General features: G+C 48.3%; 1 protein-coding gene across 4 annotated transcripts; it reads left to right on the forward strand.

Moving 5' to 3' along the window:
* The first annotated feature begins 1505 nt into the window (after positions 1-1505).
* SPINT1 (serine peptidase inhibitor, Kunitz type 1) lies at positions 1506-20097 on the forward strand. 4 transcript variants are annotated; one of them, XM_082760683.1, is made up of 11 exons: positions 1506-1634; positions 1789-2270; positions 9938-10089; positions 11459-11597; positions 12612-12782; positions 13299-13325; positions 14609-14734; positions 15637-15687; positions 15931-16101; positions 16821-16877; positions 17911-20097. In XM_082760683.1, exons 2-11 carry the CDS (start codon positions 1832-1834, stop codon positions 18105-18107), a joined length of 1530 nt encoding a protein of 509 aa, XP_082616809.1. In that variant the 5' UTR covers positions 1506-1634; positions 1789-1831; the 3' UTR covers positions 18108-20097. The 4 variants fall into 4 exon arrangements, with proteins under 4 accessions (XP_082616809.1, XP_082616811.1, XP_082616810.1 ...); XM_082760685.1 differs by lacking the exon at positions 15931-16101; XM_082760684.1 differs by lacking the exon at positions 14609-14734.
* Positions 20098-20354: the final 257 nt, after the last annotated feature.

Consider the following 20354-nt stretch of genomic DNA (forward strand, 5'->3'; position numbering starts at 1 on the left):
TATTTAATAATAACAAAAAAAAAGAAAAAAAAAAAAGAAACTGGAAAACAGACAGAAAAAAGACACTAAGATAACAAAGGGGGAATGGAGACTGCTGTAAAAGAAGTGATTAAAAGATCATGGCTGGCTTCCACTAGCAAAATGAAGACTGAGTTAGGATATGATTTCACTAAAGTAAATACACCTGAAGAAGATAATAGGAGAGAAGCTTTTGAAATTAAAGGACAACGATGCACAAGAAAAATCAATATAAAGTATATAAAGTAAGTATAAATACTTTAATGGTGAGCAGCAGAAAAGCTTGCAGCATGATACTAGCACAGCCTTCTGATGGGAGCAAAAGGGATTGCATCCCCTAGTCTAAAGGTGAGGTTTGATTGGTTTATGAAGGGGCTCACTCTTCTGTAAACATTTAAAACAAGGGGAGGAGGGGCACAAGGGAGTGCTTGAGTGCCTCAGGAAGTGCAGAATAAAAGACAACCTTGTCATTTGTTTGTTTGTTTGTTTGTTTGTTTGTTTATTATTTCCCCAGCATCAGGGGTACCACAGACAGAAACAAGCAGCAGGAATTGAAATGCGGGACAACAGCAAGGTCCCCAAAACTGCAAAGGTAGCTGCTGCCCAAAGCACAGCCATTGCTCACCATCTCTTCTCAAAGATTTGCCAATCAATACCATCTCACATTTGCTTCTGCCTTTGAAGTGATGCAATGTTTCATTAAAAATAATGTCCAGGCAAATTATAAGCACCCTCTGCCCTCCCAGGCACTATGACGGAGGGCTAAGAAGACTTTACTCAGGGGTTTAGGAGTGCTTGCAGAGGGAGTGGTGACACTGATGTAGCTGGTGAACAGGGGAATTTGGTCCTAGCTCTGCAAATAGAAACAGGAAGGTAAAACACGCACCCAAGTTACAGCAGGCAGCCTTTCTGCTCCTGTTTGGGGCTGATCTGTATGAGACTGAGGAGCACTGCAACATGGCTCACCAGGGGGCTGAGCACCAAAAAGTCTCACCGCAGTGGTGCAGGGGCTGCTGCCTGGTACACTGCCAAGGGTTTTCACCAAAGAGGAGTGTTATGTCCCAAAAGCAGCGAATGAATGGTTTTGAGCATGAAATGCCTGGCAGTGGGTGCAGGCCGTGAGGCCAAGGCAGGGGGCTGACTCATTTGGGTCAGTGAGACCTGGGATCCCTGCCACCCCACCAGTGGTGATGCTGTGCTGCGAGGGCTACCACCATAGGACATGTCCTCACAGCTTTCAGCACAACCCATTTGGGCTTTTGGGCCGGCTGAAGCATAGGGATGGGGTGTGTGCCCTTGCATCTACACGACCAAGAGTACCACCCTGGGACGCATAGGGCTGTGCTGGGTGCTCCCATGGGAGCCTTCGCTCCCCTTGCCAGCAGAGTGGGAAATGGTATCACCCTGCTCTCCTCCCCTTCCTCTTACGCAATGCAGCCAGGAGGGGAGTGACTTGATTTTTTTTTCCCTCTCTCTGGGAGTTGGTTTGCACTTCCTGCCCCTTCCGTGCCTTTGTCTCCACTGGACGCTGCCGAGGGCACACCTGAGGGGTGAAGGCACAGGGGGACAAGGGGGACACCCTTCTCCTAGCATCGGTCCCACCTGAGACTGCACAGGTGGGAGCCGACAGTGTTTGTCTGGGGGTGAGCTGCAGGGTGGGGGGACACTTCGGCCACTGTGGGGAGAGCGGGGACCTGGAGCATGGCCAAAAGGTGGCATGTACCTGGGCACCATCCCTCTTCGCTTCATCTGTCTTCTCTCTCCCTTTAGGAAAGGACTAGGGTCTCAAGGCGGTGAGGACCAGGGAGCCAGGATGGCCTGCAGGAGACCGGGTCCGCAGTCCAGACTTGGGGTCTGCCTGGTGCTGGTGGCAGTGGCAGTTGTCTTCGGTGAAGAGCAGGAGACAAAACCCTTTGGAGAAACCTGCCTGGAGGACTTTACGGTGGGGATGCCGGGTCTGGTGCTGGACACAGACGCCTCCGTCCAGAATGGAGCCACCTTTTTGTCGTCCCCGATGGTCCATCGGGGCAGGGACTGCATGAGGGCTTGCTGTAAGGACCCTGCTTGTAACTTGGCCCTCGTCGAGCAGGTCCCAAACTCAGAAGAAGACCACATCCAGGGCTGCTTTCTCCTCAACTGCCTCTACGAGCATACTTTCGTCTGCAGGTTTGTGAGGAAGGTCGGCTTTCTCAACTTCTTGAAGAAGGATGTCTATGATGCCTACGAGGCAATGCAGAAGCACGGATCTAATGGTAAGGTGCCCATAAGGGATCTGTGCAAACTGGGGCTGGGTGAGCACTGAGGGCTGCTGGCTTCAGTTCTTTCACCTCTCATTTGTGCAGCTGTGCTGCCAAATGGCCAGGATAGAGAGGTGATAACCTTGGGTTTTTGTATGCCTGTCCATGGCAGAGGTTTTCTCTAACTTGGATCGGTGCCTCAGTTTACCTATTAGTAAATGGAGCAGGAGCCATTCTTTAACCTATTTGAGTCGGGTGGAGTGAGTGTTTACTGAATGCAGGCTGGTTTTTTTGATACTTGACAACTCAGAGAAAAAGGCTGCTGTTTTTCTTCTCCCTCCCCCCAGGCTTTTAAGGTTGGAAAGTGAAATCCCCTAAAATCTAAACATCGACGCCTTTTAAAGGGCCACATTAATCTGCTAATTGCTCAGGGTCAGGATGCAAGGTGCTTACTTTTCCTTACTCGCCGGGGCAGCGAGGTGCCTCGGTACCACGGGGTTTGTTGGGGTTTGCGTGGTTTTGCTGGGTGGGTTTTGGTTAGAAAGCTCCCCTTCTGGAGGTGGGTTTCTCTTTCCCAGCCTCTGCTTCCCTGCTCGGAAAGTTTGCACCTGGCCTGGTGGAAAACAAAGTAATCTGTAGCTGGCCGCTTGCCATGCACTCTGCAGTCTCCGTAAACATGCAGTGTGTTCAGAAACACCAAAAACACGCCAATTCCTTCTTCTGCCTCCTTTCTCCCTTGTTTTGGAGGAAGCCGAACAAGTCTCTGGCTTGACTGGGTGTTTTGGCAACCATAACCAGTTTATTACCTGTTGATGGATGGGCAGGGCTGCCAGGAGATCCCCATGCAAGACATCCTCCTCGGGGCCACTCCCAGCCCACCCTGGGGGCAAGGAAGAGCAGCTGTACAGATGCCAAGGGCAGCAGCTGGTGCATGGGCTTAGGCCCTATCGTGTGAGCTGAGCGGTCTTGGATCTGCTGTCGGGATGTGCCAGCCTGTGAGGCTGACCACTTTTGTCATGGCAGAGGTGGTTCTCCTGTCCTTTCTCCCCACTAGTGGCATTTTAGGGCCTTCTGGTGAATCTCTAGCTCCCTGTTGCAGTAGTTGTCCAATGTCTTTGTTCCAGGCTCAAAACCCTTTCCAGGGGAGCTGCAGTCAGTGAGGAGCTAAGCCACATCTCCAGGAGTCCGAACTCCTACATGCTTTGCTGTAGGAGGAAAAGGGAATGCATCATCCCCAGTGCATCCTGATTTCACAAGGTTAGATTAAAATATAATGTGCTGTTGAGCAACGCAGCCCTCCACCAGTACAGACCGGTGTGCTGTACAGGGAAGCTGCAGCCCCTCAGCTGCAGGCTGTAGGGCCCAGCATGGCCTACGTGCTGGACTCCAGGAGGCCCCCCAGATCACTGAGCTGCCTCGAGAGACGTTGTTTGCTGCTCCAGCCTTATCCCTGGCCATGGCAGGACGAGGTGGCTGGGCAGAGCTGGCTCCCCTGACTAGGTTTGGCATCCCAGCCAACGACAGGCAGGTGCTGCCTTGCAAGCCAGCCCTGACGCTGCTTCCTGAGGTGCTGTGGTGGGGCAGGAAGGCTGAATGGAGAGAGGGAAATCATGCTAGAAAGGCTCTGTTAGCACCACTGCTTGCCGTGCCCCTCCTCGCTCACGTGGGGCTTGCGCCATGTCACCACTGCAGGTGTAGGAAGGGCTCGGTCCTTCTACACCCTGTGTTTGCTCTCGGAGCACGCAGGGTGCCAGGCAGGGCTCCAGCTGTGGCAACAGACACCAGGGAGCGAGCTTGCTGCTGTGTGTTTGCATCAGGCTGTTCGTGCTCTGCTTTGTTGGGAAACACGTTTCTGGGGCTAAATCAGGCTATCCTGGCTGAGCCCTCCTCCCCGGGGCAGCTGAGTAGACAGTTAAGAATGCAGATCTTGATTTTGGTTGAGAGCCAAATAGAATCAACAAAAACAACAACCCCAAACCCCCTTTCCCCTCCCTAGTCTGTGATAGTGAAGCGGGGTCAGCCCAGGAGGAGGTGGAGGAATGTGGCTGCTGGGAGGGGGGACACAGAGGTGCAGGTGCAGGAGGCCAAGTCAACGCGCCCCTGGGCGCAATAAGGAAATGGGTTCAGTTTCTGGACTGTTTGAGGATGCCTGAGGAAGCAGGGTGAAACTGGTGAGTAAGGAAGCAGTTTTCAGCATGCCAGGCTTTCCTCCCATGTGTTTTTAGGAGAAAAAAAAAAAAAAAAAAAAAAAAGGAAGAAAAAAAAAACACTTTTGGACCTGATTTTGTGCTGCAGGCAAAGCTGTTGGCCCACTGTTGTGCTGTATCTCTGTGAAAATGGAAAGCTCTTCTGGAGCCTGGGTTGTCATCACCCCCCCGAGGCTGGGCTCCAAAGGATGGCAGGAAGCTTATGCACTGCTTTATAGTCCCTTTCCTTTACCAGCTGTCAGGTATCCTTAGAGCCTCCAGGGTATGCTCCAGACAGTCTCTGCAAAAATGAGGATTAAAAGCATGCTTTTCTAATGAATAGTGAAATATATATTTATGTAGTTTAGAAGCCCCACTGGGTGACATTAAAGAAAAAAGCCACATATTCCAAGACTCACTGGGAGCAGGCCTGGTGAATTAAGAGGTTTATATGTGTTCAAGAGGAGACTAGATAATTCTTGAAAGAAAGAGCATCCTGCGGACTGCTGAATAGACAAATTTAATTTTGGAGTGTTTCCTGACACTGATGGAAGCAACTGAAAGCTAGGAGAGTATTACGGGGGAAGCATCATGTATCCCTGCCCCGTTCTTGCTCTTCGTTAAGCATGTACAGAGAGACCACTGGAAACTGGGACAGGGGCACCCCTGATCTACCGCACTGCAGCCACTCCTGGGTTTTTATGTCTTCAGAAAAAAGGTACTGGTAAGAGAGAACACAGCTGCAATCTAACCTCTGCACATCATCTAAGTATGTTTTCAGTATTCTGGAGTGCAAGAGCTTCTGAGTCCAGTGTAAGATGGCAATGGCAGTTTGGTTCTGCCTCTTGCCTGCTCCAGCTCCTGTACATCCTGAAGCCTCTGCTGGCATTGTTAAGAGGCACTGTCCCCTTAAATCACTTCCCAGACTGAACTTTGCTGCGAGTTTTCTGCCTGGCTCATTCGGGAGGGGCAGGCTCACCGTGCACTTTGTCGGTAATAATGGAGCCCATTTTTGTTTAGGTAACCATGAGCTTATTCTGGTCTGGGCAAACCAGTTCTGGGCGTGAAACTGGAAAATAACCTCCCTGAACCTTTGTCCGTTTCTTGAACTGAACCCCTTGTGGTGGTTGTGAAACACTCGGCAACACTCTCCTTGACTTTGAGTGGGAGACAGGCTTGAAGGTGGGAGACAGGGAGTGCGGAGGAACATTGGGGGTGCAGGAGGTGCCTGCTCCCACCTAACCGTGGATGGAGCTTTGCAGGTTACAGCATTGGTGACACACTCAAAATGGAGAGCTCCCCGGGCTGACATCTGCCTTTGAAGGTTTGGTCCAATCGCCATCCCCAGGTGCCCAGCACAGGGAAGAGGGGGAACTGCAATGTTGGTCCCCACATCACCCATGCAGAGACCGATGATGGGTCCTTGGGGACCAGTCCAGCTCCCTGCTGCATGGCTGTAGAGAGGTTAAGCTGACCTGCTCTGTGCTTCTTCTGTAAACCATTGCACAAGCCTCTAGAAACTAATCCTGAGAGCTGCTTTGCCTTACATGAGTTGTAGAAAAACTTTATGGCTTTATTGTGACTGGATTTACTGCCCAGCCAAGACAAATCCCTGCAGAAATTTCTCTTTTTCCAAGCAACTGTTCTGTTACCCTTCCCCTTTCCCCCTTCCTCAGGCAAATTAAAATCACCACAACATCCTTCATTACCTTGCCTGTTATTGTGCAGTTTCCTAGTGCAGGTGGGTGAGATTTGCATGACCCCAAGCTGCGAGCTGTTTGCTTTCGCATGGCAGCCGTGGCACACAGGGCAGAGCACGGATTCAGTGCTGGCAGGGGAGCAGCACTGCTGCCTTGCCTCCTTGCTTGGGCTCAGCTGGCGCCTCAAAGCCTCCGAGGTTGTGTGTCTCATGCCTGGACACCAGCCTGGAATTTGGGTGGCCTTGTTTCTGTTCCCGCCTCTGCTGCTGACTTGACTCGTGGTTTTGAGTAGTAGCTTTTGTCCACAGCGAGGTGCCTCCGTGTCGCCAGCACTAGCACTGCTCATCTTGCTTCTGAGCTGCTGCTGGGGACACGAGCAGGCAGTAGGTGACAATACACAAGCAATGGCAATCTCAGCACATTCTGCAGTATTTTAAGTATTGCTTTACAGTCTCAAGTACTCAGGGTGTTATCTCCCTGGGCACTGGAATGAAGGAAATCTGGTTTTCTGCGAATTTGTGTCTTGAGGGCAGCAGCTGATGTGAAAGCCCCTAAAGAGAAGCCCTCTGCCTGTGAGCTTTGCTTTCTCCTGCAGGATTTCACTGGCACCTGCCTCCCCACCTCATGCTTACTTTTGCACCCCTTGTAGGAATTCAGTATCTTTTAAATTTCTGTTCCCCTGTCAACTTTGGTTTGGATTTACTCATTGGTAGAGGTGAAGCCAGACAAACTATATAAGCCTTGAAACTTACTCACTGTGTAAGATTTGAAAAATTAAAAAAAAAAAAAAAAGCAAAACATGGGGCTTGAAATCTGAATATATTATGGGTCATTTAAATCTGGGATTTTGTTTTTAAGCATTTTGGATTTATCCTATTGAGTTTTTCTCCAGGATCATTAAAAAAAATAATAATAATCCTTTTCCTATCTGATTGGAAGCTGAAGTTGTTGCTTGACAATGTGACCCCAGTAGCTGGTGCTCCACAGTAAAGAGCACAACAGCATCGTAAAGCTTTAATCTCCCTACTAATTATGGACTTCTATGGAAATTTTCCAGAGACCAAAGAGCATTATAGCAAAGGCAACTTTCATTTTCAGACTGCCTTTCAGAGCAAAAAGAACTGAATGGAGGAGCTCCCTTCCAAGAGCAGCTTGTTGGCATTTACCCTGTGTTAGTAAGCACTTGGTTATGAAGCTCAGGTGGAAAATTCCCACTGAAGGCTTTACATAGTCAGTGTAATGAAAATGCTCCAAAGTTGCTGAGCTTTCAGAGGTCCTAAGGAGAAAAGAGAGAGTCATCTGAAAAAGAAATCCTTTGTTCCTAGTGAAAGGTCCTCTTTTGAAGTCACTGCACATAAGCAAATCCTCTGGTTTTCTGGGGTGAACAGGCTTGGGAGTTTCTCTCATCAGAGATGGAGTCTGGAGAGGTAGCTGGCCTGTTAATCAGAACAGACCTTTTACTTCACTGTTCAATCCACAAGCCAAAGCAACTAGATTTATCAGTGATAAAATGCTTGGCTTGTCTTTTATGTATATATGTATGTATTTATTTATTTATGTATTTATTTATTACAATGTGCATGCTTAAAAATGCCGAGGAAAAATATGATCTGGAGTAAGATCTTGTTGTAAGATAACAACCAGCCTCTGTGGTGCTGAAGAACTGGTCTTTCCCTCACCTATTGGGCTCACCCTGGCAGGAGGGTGGCAAGGAGCAGACTGTTTCTCCAGGTCATGCTCGTGGTGTTTGCCTGTCAGGAATGGCAGGAATGTGTCCCCTTCCCAGGGTTCGTACTGCTGTGTACAGCATAGTTGTGTGGCTGTTTTCCTCTGTTTCTTTGGGGAGAATTGCCAGCTGCACTCATGCTTTTGGCTATGAATGCTGAATGCTCCTGTGGCCCTTGGTAAGATCTCTTGAAAATAAAGTGAAACTCCATTTATTCATTCTACCAGCTCTGCTCAAACCAAGAGGCACCAGGCTCACCAGCCCAGCTTGGTGTCTTCCAGCAGCCTCTGTGCCAGGTGGAGGCAGGATCTATCACTTTGGCATGCAGCCCTGGGGAGGGAGCAGCAGGCAGCGATGCCTCACCCAAAGGACATCAGGGTGGGCACCTCTGCCTCTGATGCAGATGTCATCTTTCCGGCCTCTTTCAGGCCTCTCGGCCTGTTTTGGTGGTTGCTTGTCAAAGGCTCATTGGGTCATCCCACCCAACGCTTCCATGAGAAGATGGGCTAAAAGATAAGGCTGGTGACAGTCTGCGGAGAGCAGACCAGTGTGATAAAGTTAACTGCAAGCCCTGCAGCTGCACGAGCTAGAAGTAACCAAGCTGTTCTCACACAATGAAACCACAGTCCCTCCAGCCTGGTGACAAGGGTGGCTGGGGACCAGGCTGCAGATGGAGCTTGGGAGGGCTGGTACGTAAATACCCTTGTAAATAAAATACCCCTGTAAATACCCTTGGCAATTCTGCATCTGAAAAGGCTGAGCACAGTGCTTGGAGGTCAAAAAAGGGAAGGTTGATTTAATCTGTGATTTTCTGGTGGCAGCAGCCTTTGTAAAACCTGAATGGGACTGATCATCTTCACTTCGTTTTGGTATTTGAAGATATGGAAAATAGAAGGTTCTGGGTGGACATGTGGCCAGTCTGACCTGGAAAACATGTTGCAAAACCCTCCATTCTACTTAATTTATAGATGAAAGAACTTACAAGTAGGTTGTTTCAAACGTCAGTTTTGTTTGTATGTATGCCTTACAATCCAGGTCCCTTCAGTAGGCTCTTGCAAGAGGCAACAGCTGGGACATGAATCCAGAAATACTTACACGGGAAATTAGGAGCAGGTCTGTAACAATGAAAGTAATTAGCTGGAGGAATAGTTTTCCAAGGGCTTTGGGCACTTTTCTTCAGTCCCAATTGTATCAAAATGGTAGAGTAACATAGCTAGATTAAAAGTGAACATTGATGCCATTCCAAAAGGCTCAGGCTGAACTTGAACATTGTGTCTTGGACTTGGTACGGGAACTACCAGGTGGAGTTTTATGGCTGGATGTACGCAGGAGACATTCATGACAAAGGGGGTAATGAGTCAGGCTTACGGTGTCACTGCGTAGTCTGATCTGGCTGGCATGGGCAGAGATCAGTTTTCCTCTCCTAAGCACACAGCCTGTGCTTAGGAGAGGAAAAAGTGCTTAATGGACTGAGGAGGCTGCTAGCAAGCTAATCCATGTGATGGCACAGAAGTAATAATGGCGTGAATGGCATTTGTGTGCATTTTCTAAGGCGCGCGTGTCAGTGTGTAAGATGATGGGGAGGAGGGCTGTTTTCCACCCAAACCCCACCTTGCACAGTTAAGTACACAACCCAGCACTTACGGCTGGCAGTAGGAATGATGAGAGTCCGTCCCACATTCTTGAACACCCACATCAGGTCATCTCCCGAAGTGTCGGGGTGGAGATTGCTCTGTGCTGTTTTGCGAGGATGTGGTCCAGCTGCTGGAAGCACGGTGGCTGTAGCCACAGGGACACCCTCCTCCAGTGACTCCTGTGGGCAGAAACAGCTCAAAGGCACTGACAGAGTGGGTTGTGGAATTGTTAAATTACAGAGGGCAGCAGTAACGGTATTGATCGCCAGTTGCTTGCTCAGGCTGCAAGAAGCACAGCTGTTTAAAAGTGTTTTTCCTTTTAGTGGATGATGTCTGTATTCACTTACCCCAGAAGAGTCCCCCCTTCCCCATGATGGAAACAAGGACTGGGCCCTTCAGCCTCTTACCCGAGCCTTGCTCTGCACTTCTTCCACAGATGACCGTCCTCCGATAGCCCGCATTGGCAGGGACATGCGGGTACAGCCAGGGGAGCCAGTGATGCTGAGAGGTGCAGAGAGCACAGACGACCGTGGGATTGTCAGCTATGAATGGAAACAGATCCTCGGTGACCCCTCTGTGGAGATGAAGGTATGGACATGCATGAAGGAAGCAGCTTGTTCAGTGTCACCTGCGGTCTGCTCCAGGCTGGGCTCTCCATGTTTAGCTGAGCTGGAGCAGAAACCATGTCTCCTGATAAGCTCCAGGATTTCTGGAGTGTGAACACCATCTTGTAGATGTTAAATGTGACTTGTGGCTCTAGAAGAGCAAATGGTTGCTGTTAAACTTCCGTGAAATACTCTAGAAAGCCTTGGAGCTTGTATGGAACTCTTGTGGAATTCCCATGCAAGAACTAGCAAAGGAGTGTACCAGGCCTACAGCTGATTTTGAAGACTAGCAATATCTAGCTCTAGGGTGCTGAGGGGGCTACAGAAATCTGGAAATGCTGCTTTCCTTCTTTCTTTCCCCTAGCATAGCCAAAGCAACTTTCACCCTACCCACCCCAAACAAAACTAAACAAACAATAACTAACTAACTAACTAAACCAAAACAAAAAGAGTCATCTTTATCTTTACTCCTCTTACCTACTTTGGAAGAGTAGGGAATATGTGAAGACAATTAAGAAATATTTGAGTATTTTAGAGCAATGCATAAAGGTATCACAACTGCTACATTTCAAAATGCTCTGCTTAATGAACAAGTCTGCCTTTGCTCTTTGGCCATGCGATTTCCTGCATGACACTGGCTGCAAAGTCCAGGACAAACTTACCACTGGCCTTTAGTATTAAGCTAATGTGTTTTTAGTGTTTCAACTACCTTAAGACGTTATATAGCAACACTGTCTTGAAATGTAACTAAAAAGGCAGAAACGGGATACAAATAGATGCCCAGCATTGTCAACAAACTTTGAGAAAAAGTTTGTGTTTATAATAACAAAACTTTCTTTTCTGACAAAATAATTTCTTCTCTTTTAGAAACCTCTTAGCAGGCAAATAAATATGCACTCTATTCCATTTCTGAAACTAAATATACTTTCCATATTCCAAATTAAATATATTTCTCAAATATACCTAGCATATTTCCTATGTGCTATATAAATTATTCATGACAACTTTAATTTTTAAAGAGGTAAAATAAAAACTGCAGACACTTTAGGCCTCTCCAAAGTCTTTTGTTTCCCACATGCCTTCACAACATCCCCAGACGTGAAAATTCTTGTTAGGCTTCTGGTACTCTTTTGCTCTGTTACTCCAGCTGGGTATCAGCAGTCAGAATCCAGCCTGTGGATTTGGTGGGCACTGTACAGCACTGAGATATTTTTAATGCCAAAATTCTGCTTGATTGTTTCCAGCCAAGTTTCTTTCTTCTTAATGCAGCAGAAGCACGGGTCTTGCTTGGCTTTGCTCATGCCCTCATTATGCGTGCCTCTTCTCCATTAGCCTTTCTTTTGCATTCTCAGAAGCAGGAAGAAGACGAAGTAGAAATCTCCAACCTACAGGTGGGCACTTACGTCTTCCAGCTTACTGTCACAGACACCGCCCAGCAGAGAGACTTCACCAACATCACCATTGTGGTGCTGAATGCTGAACAGACTGAAGGTGAGCCTGAGCCCACAAACATGTAGCTGGAGTCCCCAGGCCTGGGTGCTGTTGTGGCATTGCCAGTGCTCATCTCAGGGGTTAGATGGGAGAAGAGCATGGCCAACAGACCAGGCTTGCATGTCAGCTTTTCCCAGTAAAAGTCTGCATCTGACAAGTAGTGGAAAGTCTCTGCATTCATAGTGCTCTATTTTAGAGTTTTCTCATCCTCTGCAGAAGTGGTGCAATAATCTGTTCCTCTCTGTATGACACTGCTCCCTCTGCTGGGTAACACCAGAGTGGCTGGAGCATGGAGTTTATCAAGGGTGTAAGAGAGGAGAACCCAAAAGGCCTTGTTGACTCCACAATTTTGTTGTGAAGGGCCTAATTCCCTTAAGCCATGAGACAGGTGGAGCTGTCTGCATGACATTCAGAGTCACCCTAAAATGTTTAGTATGACAACCACATTATGGGCAAAGGGTTCTTGGACAAATGGTTGACTAGAATTTCTTCTTCTACTTCAGGTACCATAAAAATATAAGAACAGGCATATCGGGTCACTCTAAAAGTCTGTTAGAAATCCAGTACACCACATCCAACAGCATCCAGAATTTGATATTTGTCAGTAGCTAGAACATGACAAGCTATCAGTAAATCCCTAGTATGCGTGGCTAGTCACCAAGGAATTTACAGCCTTTTTAAGCAAAAGAGCATGCCTCCGTGTTAAATATCCATGGATGACTCTTTGCACAGCAGTAGCATCCTTTAGCAGAGAGTTTCATAGATGAACTCTGTGCTGTGTGCTTTTATGAATGTGGCACCTTCTAATTTGATTTTGTGGCCATAAAAGCCTGCCTCTCATATAAGTAAACATATAATGTGATTCCCTACTTGCCTTCTGCATACCACTCAGGATTATGTAAATCTTTCAAACAAATGTCTACACCGTTGACAAAATTTCCTTTGAAAGATTTTCTCCTTGGTGTGAAAGTAAAGCAAGCTAACCAGAGCCTTCTGTGCTAACTTTCTTGATAGAGCATTGCTTGACTCCAAAGAAAGTGGGTTGGTGTCGCGGCTCTTTTCCACGCTGGTTTTACAACCCAGCCCTTCAGCAGTGCGAGGAGTTCATTTTTGGCGGATGCAAGGCCAACAAGAATAACTACTTACGGGAAGAGGAGTGTAAACTCGCCTGCAAGAATGTTAAGGGTGAGTCTGCTTCAAAAATCGACCCCCTCTTTCTCACAGGGCTGGGATGTCCATGTGGGCAGGTACTGCAGCTTCTTGGCTGACAGCTAGCGGTAGAGCTGAGGAGAGCTGGCTAATTACGGTGGGGAGTCCTGCAGTGCTGATGTGTCTGACCCAGTTCCTGGAGCTCTGCTCCCCACTCAGTGCCAGCTCAGCTCCACTCAGTCAGCATCAAGCGTCACCACAGACTTGTTGGTGTAACCAGACAGGACAGGCAATGGCAAGAGCTGGCTCATTCTGGCTCAGCCTCTTCAGAACCAGGTATACCTGGTGTGTCTCTGGCTGCAGAAACCCTCACCAAAGCCTTGTGCCACACCTTAAGCCTAAATTCGGTATTTGCATCCCACACTGCTACAGGTCTCTGTTCTAGAAAATATATATTTATTAGGTGAAACATGAAGGCAATATAAAGCTGATCCTAAGCTGGCAAAGTGATTTGGTAGTAAATTTATTTTATTTTCCCCCTTATCTCTTCAGGTTCTGTTGGTGGGCGACAAATGCCAGGTAAGCCTCCTGCACCCCTCTGTAATCCTACCCTAAGCTCAGGCTTAGTGTCTCATATCCATTCCTGTGGCTTTTTGATTAGCAGTCAGTGTGGAAGCGAGGTGTTGGAGACTAATTTCTCTACCAAGCCTTTCACTTTCACGTCATAGGTTAATTCAGGTTGGAAATTACCTCTGGAGGTCACCTGGTCCAACCCACTACTCAAAGTAGGGCCAGCTCTGAGTCATGTAAGGTTACTCAGGACTGTGTCCAGGCCAGTTTTCAGGGTATCTCTGAGGAAGGAGACTTTATGCTCTGTCTGGACAACCCTCATTATAATTTTTTCCCTTCTATGGAATCAGTTTCCCTTGTTGCAACTTGTGTCTGTTGCCACTCATCCTATTACTGTGCACCTCCAAAAAGAGTCTGTCTCTGTCTTTTCCATAACTTCATGCTAGGTCATGTGCTCCAACCTCTTCCTGAGTCTCTACAGCTTCCCTCCGGTATGCCAGTGTCTTTTGTGACTGGGGAGCTCAGACCTGGGCACAGCACTGACCAGCTGGGACCACCTCTGGGGCAGAGGGGAACAACCACTTGTCTCCGCCAGCTCTCCCAGCCCGGCGTGCAGTTGGCCAGCCTTGCCACAAGAGCTCTCTGCTGACACACATCCAGCGCGTCCATCCTGACCCCCAGGGCCTCTTCTGCAGGACTCCTTTCTCTCTTCTTGGTGTCGGACCGGTGCTCTTGCATGGGGTGGTTCTGTCTCAGGTGTGGGACTTTTAGTTTGCTGCTTTGTCTTGGCATTTGCCTTTGCACTTCGTGAGCAAAGCTGAAAACCTTCCCCCGCCTACCCTGCTCTCCCTGCATGCCACTGTGTCCCCTGCTACCCCCGTTCCATATTACTCACAAGCTTTTAGTGGCTTCACTGCCCCAGTCTCTGCTCTTAAGCCAGGGACTGGGAAGCCTGTGGGCAGACCCTCCCAGTGAAGATGGAGGCAAAGAAGGCATTGAGTCTTCAGCCTTTTCTGGGTCTTTTGTTACCATGTCCCCATGGTGACTGGAGCATTAACCTGTCTTGCTTCCACATTCGTGAGCTTTTTTTTGAGAGGAAGCAAGGCTGTTCTCAGAGGAGTGCTTGCCTTATAAACGAGAAATTGCATTTTTTTTTTCTTTTTTGAGTAGAGTGGCACTGAAGAGAGAGCTTTGCCAGCCCTATCACCAGTTTTTAAGTCCTTCATAAAGCATCTATGTGGCAGGGAGAAAGAATGAATTTTAATGAACTATTTGAACTGTTTCTGATGTAGTATGCAATGGGAACTGTCAGGCCCCCTCCTTCAGATGCAAGGATGGCTGCTGCATTGATGCCTATCTGGAGTGTGACGAAACTCCAGACTGTGCTGATGGATCAGACGAGGTGTATTGTGAACAATGTAAGTTCTTCAAATTCTGGGTTAGAACACTTAGTATATGCACAGGAATGAGCACAATATAAGTTGCATCTGTTGACTCAATGCTTTCTGTTGCCCTGTATTCTTACTGCTGACGCTGCATGAACTCTTTTTGCAGTATTGCCATATTTGCAGGTTCTGCTATCTGCCTTGTTGCTGCTGACTGCTACAGCTGCTTTTCCTGCTGGGATGTTCCTTGCACTCTCTTCTCTGTGCCTGCCTGTAAGACTTGAGAGCCTGTCCTCTCCTCCTCTTCCAGTATTTTATCTCCGAATGACCTCACCTGCTCTCCTCATCTTTGGAGATGGGAAAATAAGCTGTTATTTCTCCCAGTTTGTCCAGCATCTCAGTCCCCTCAACATCCTCACATTATGCTAATATAAATGCACAGTGGCAAGCTGCTGAAATTTCTAATCCCTCCTTCCTTCCTCCGTCTTCTCACAGTATTCTCATAATCTCTTCCCTATCTGTGTGCATTTTGTTACCTTTCTAGGCTGCAAGCATATGATTTGCTTCTCTTGACCTCTCATTTCCTGCACTAATACTCTTTCATACTTTTTAAAAATCTGGAGTAAGAACAGTTTCCCCATTTTTCATGATGGAAAAATGTAAGAAAGCAGCCTTTGCTTTTCTTAGTTTCTCCTCTGTATTTGTGGAACTGACATTGGGAATAGTTTCTAGTTGTTACACTTTATTTTCCTGTGTTCCTTTCATAGCACGGAGATATCTAAGAACCTCAGGTTACATCTTTTTCCTTAGCTTGTAATAGTAAACAAATATTCAGGAAAGCTCTGTCTGCCCATGTCTAAGTGGATGGAAGCTTTTCTTTATGTTTTGTATTCAACTGGTGAGAGAAGTTTTAACATGAAATGTTTCTTTTGCAGATGCTCGTGAGTTCAATAGACTGCAGAAAATCAACATTACACAAAAGCAGGGTATGTACAGAGCACCTAGGCGGAGATCTGCCAGCTTTTGCCTTTCTCTTCAGTTTTGTAGTGGCAGCTCACCTTGGCAATGCCAATTTGAGCATCTGCCAACTGGGCAGTGAGCACCTGAGAGCCACAGGTCTCACCATGGATGCGCTCTGCCACAGTGCTTGTGCTCTTCTGCCATGAGCAGATGTTCCTGCTCTGGGAATGTGCTGCTTGGGCTAGAGCATGTCTCCCTTGCTTTGCCAGATCACTGTGTGGACTTGCCCAACACTGGGCAGTGCTCAGAGAGCATCCCCCGCTGGTACTATAACCCGTTCTCCGAGAAATGCGACCGCTTCACCTATGGGGGCTGTGGTGGCAACAAGAACAACTTTGAAGAAGAGGGAGAGTGCATGAAATCGTGTTCAGGCATCACAAGTAAGCAGGCATAGTGAGGGCTGGAGTTTTACTGATCAATCTTGGAAAACCCCTCAAGATTAAGTTCTGTGGTGACAAAGAGGCAGTGACTTGGGAGCCTTCAGAGAAAGCAGTTCTGTTCTCAACCCCTGGCCATGCCCCAGAGCGTTCTGCAATATACAGTTGCTTGTGGGGAACAGTGCATGTCTACAGCACTTCTCTGGAGTGCAGTCTGCCACTTCTCAGAGCTGAAAAAATGTTTTGGGTGCTGATGTTTAAAAATGTTCAGAGGAGCATGACAAAACCAGCCAGAGATATGCTATGGCCTCTGTAAAAACATCATTTTCTAGTTTGGCTCCAGCTCTCCACAAGAGGGAGGGGAGAAATGAAGAAAATTCTCAATGACACATATTAGGAAGGAGTTTTAAACAAACAAGGGAAAACTTTCACCCTGTAGTGCCCTGTAGGTGTTGCTGTGGAGACCAACAGCATACCTAGGAGGAATTCTGACAAACTGCATCTGCTAGGAGGCAATGTTGCTGCTTTTCTGAAGTGACAGCCTCAGGCAAGGCATGCCTCACAGGGCTGCCCCAACAGCTCAGTACCAGGGCTGTCAGGAAGGATGGTGTATGCATGTAGTCACTTCACTGTACTGGGAATGCACTCCTCAGAATCCTGTCTTAGCCCTTGTTCCGACCTTTCTTTGTAAAACTTTTTTCCTGTCTCTGCTCTCAATTCAGAAGCAGATGCCATTGGCCGGAGATGGGAATCATTCGAGCCACAGGGTGCTATGCTAAGTGAGTAACAGTTCTTCATACAGAGCTTCTTTGTTGCTTTCACTCTGTCCTGAAAAAAACAGTGTCCTGACTTGTGGGACACTAGCAGTGGCCAGAGAGATTCTTCTGTGGACTGTGTGTCTCTGGGCCAATTTCTCCATCTGTGACTCGGTAGCTCATAGCAAAGGCTCCGATTTCCTTTTTATCAACATGCATGAATGTTCAACATCAAAAAATGACAAGGAAAACTCTTCCTAATGGCCATATTTACAAAAGAACTGCTAGCTTCTGAAAAAAGAAAAAAAAAAAAAAGAAAAAAAAAAAAGGAAGCCCAAGTGGTTATGTGAATAATGTGTGGTGCTTGATTGTGGGGACATCTTGTGACCCCATACCCTCCTCTCTACAATTCTAAAGAACACCAAAGCCATTGAACTACAAGTTCTTAAAGTAACAACACATTAAGCTTGGTGTCCTTTTTCACCACGGGGCTGTAAGACTTCTTTCTTTAGTAGAAAACTGGAATTATATCTTTCTGTTCTTCAACCCTAGAGGGTGATCTAACCCTCACGTTCACCCCAGCTCTCAAATGCATCATGTTTGCCATCATGTCGATCAATAACATAGGAGTTTGGTCAGTTGTAAGGCTGTTGACTGCTGTGCTCACAGCACTGCAAGCTATTGGGGTGCTTCTCTGCGACCACCCCGCTGATGTATGAAGAAAGGTCAGCATTAGAGAAGTGTTTGGTGTTTATACATCGACAAGTCTGCCAAAGTCACTGAATAGCCTTTAGAGGGCGTGGTGCATCTGAGAAACGACAGGAGCCTTGACTTGAGAGAGATGATGGCAGTACCTTGTCCATACCCTTATGCCATGTGGTTCTCTTCTTTGCTCTTCACCCAGTTTTGCAGTGACCACTCGGTTGCCAGCCCACCCCTCCTCCTTTTTGCCATCACAGCTTCTCCAGCAGCTTTTGTGCGTGCTCCTTCTTGACCCCCCATGCTGTGCCAGAGCTTGTGGAGCAGCCCTCCTAACACATTCGTGTATCCCCTGCAGGTGCCTTTGAGGTGGTGATTGCTGTCCTCCTTGGCGTCTGCATCATGGTGGTCCTGGTGATCATCGGCTACTTCTTCCTGAAGAACAGGAGGAAGAACAGCCGTCGCCGTCAGCCGACCACTGCTACCAACTCCACCCTCTCCACCACAGAGGACACCGAGCATCTGTTTTACAACGGTGCCACCAAACCAGTCTGACCCACAGCCTCTCTCTCTCCAGCCACGCACTGGGACATTCCCAAGAACTTCTGGAGTTTTGTTTTTAGACAGGGGCCTGTGCCTGAAGGGCTTTTTTTTTTTTTTTTCTTAAAGACATTTGTAGCATGAGGCCAAGATCTAGCCATGATTTGGTGGTAATAGTGGTTGTGATTGTCCTGGCTAAATGGCTGCTCTGGACTGAGGACCTGGGAGCATTCTGATGCTCTCTGATGTCTATCCCTCTCTAACCTCAAACAATCCAGTGAAAACTCTGAATGACAACTTTTTTCCTTCTCAAACATGGAGCACAAGTCAGCTCTACTTACTGAAGGACCCTGAGATTGCATCTGTGTAGCGTTCATATTGGTGAATGGTGCAAGCTCACCAGAGCCAGCAATTTTGTGTTTGCAGTGCCGCTTCCTTCCACCCAGCCTCATAGTTTCTGCCCTTTCCCCACTTTGCAAGGTGGCCCTGCCTTCCTGCAGTCCTCCTGGTCATGGTGAGCCTCGTGGGGACTGTGTGCTTCGGGTAACTGGCTGGACCTGTTCTGAGAGCTCTGCGACACTGTCCGGTGGTTCCTGTTCTCATGATTTCTCATGACAGAAGGAAACAGAAATACCTGTTTTAATCACTAGGCTTTGCTTTTTAACAGAAAAGCGCACCTAGATTTTTTTTTTCTGGCTGGCTGTCACATTACAGCCACCTACATACAGTATGTGTCCACCATTTTCTCTCCCTGAGTTGCCCTGGTTTCTTTTCCAGTGTTCAGCCTGACCCTGAGCACATTGACATAATACCTATTTATTCTCACTTGAAATGAAAGGGAATGTCCTGACTTTCCTGTTGATGGTGAGGGGAGGGCAGAAGGACCCAGCTCCCCCCATTGCTGCTGTGGTGCCAGCCAGTGCTGACCATGGCAAACTTTGTGCTCCTAAAGGGGCTGCCCAGAAACCTTGTGGGAAAGCACTGCCTGGTGTTTGGGAAGCATCCTTTGAGGGAGGTAGGGAAGGAGAGGTTGTTGAGGAGACTTGCAGTGAAGGAACCAGAGGGTTCCTTGGAGGCACTGAGGCCATCTCCATGGTCCTGGCTGTCCCACCGAGCAGTGCCGGTGGCTGCTGCTCCCTCCAGGAAGCTTGTGCTGCTATTTTGGTTTTCCTGCCCTCTCCTCTGAGCACACAGCTGCTGACCTGAGTCCCTGGCATCAGGAGCAGGCCAGCTACATCCTCCTGCCTGCTGGCCTGTCCCTCCTGGTGCAAGATGAGCCCAGCACCGGGAGGTCCAGAGCTCATGCCTGGCCTCGTGGCAGCACGTGACATCCCCACCTTGCTGAGGTCCTGCGTGCTCCCCGTAGGCTGATGTAGCAGGGTGCCCCCCAGCTCTGTACGGCTACGTCTGCAGCATCCAGTTTTGTGCCTCTGGTTGCTGAGGGCTTCAGCTGTGGGCTGAAACTGCTGTTTCTGTAGTGCCTGCTATGCCCTGTCAGGAATGGGGTCGGCACCAGTCCCTGAGCCCCCTGTGCCTGCTGTTCCTGGAAAACTGCTGTGAAGAGAGAGGAAATCGGGTGCGTGCGTGTGTGTGTGTGTGTGCAACAAAACACAAATCTATGTACAGATTTTAGTTTAAATGCTTGGACCCTTTCCAGGCTGAGGGCTGTTGATGGCTCGGGGCATGGCTCAGCTCCCATGTGCAGCTCTGGGATAGGCGCTGAGTTGTGCTAGTGCCTGGGCTGAAGGGGAAGAAATTGCTACCCCCAGACTGGTGACAATCCAACTGCACACTTCTCCCTGTCACAGCAGGGCTCGTGCTCTCAGCCATCTGCCCCAGTGTCCCTGGGGCAGGTCCGATTCCTCCATGGCTTTTCACGGTCTGTCTCGTATCATTTCTTCCATCGCTCCGATTTTCCCACAGCCTATGCAATAAACTTACCATCTTGATTTACTTTTTGTGCACTCACTCTGATAATGCAAGTTGCAATAAAAGGGAATTGTTTGTCTTATCTGGCTTGGGAGTGGTGTCTGAGAAGCAACAACCTGCAGAGGGGGAAGGTGCCGTTCCCATGCCTGCTATCTCCCACCCTTTCATCTGCAGGTGTTGCTGCAGCCACAGTGCCGTGGTTTGGGGAGGGCTGGGCGGGGGGCACAGCGCGAACAGGTGAATGCAGCAGGTAGGGTTAACTAGAGAGAGCAATCCTGCCTGGGGAGTGCTGGGGGTGAGATCATTGCCCACTAAGTCAGGGAGAGATGAGGC

Source organism: Aythya marila (genome assembly GCF_965140915.1).
Source record: "Aythya marila genome assembly, chromosome: 5".
Taxonomy (NCBI): Eukaryota; Metazoa; Chordata; class Aves; order Anseriformes; family Anatidae; genus Aythya; species Aythya marila.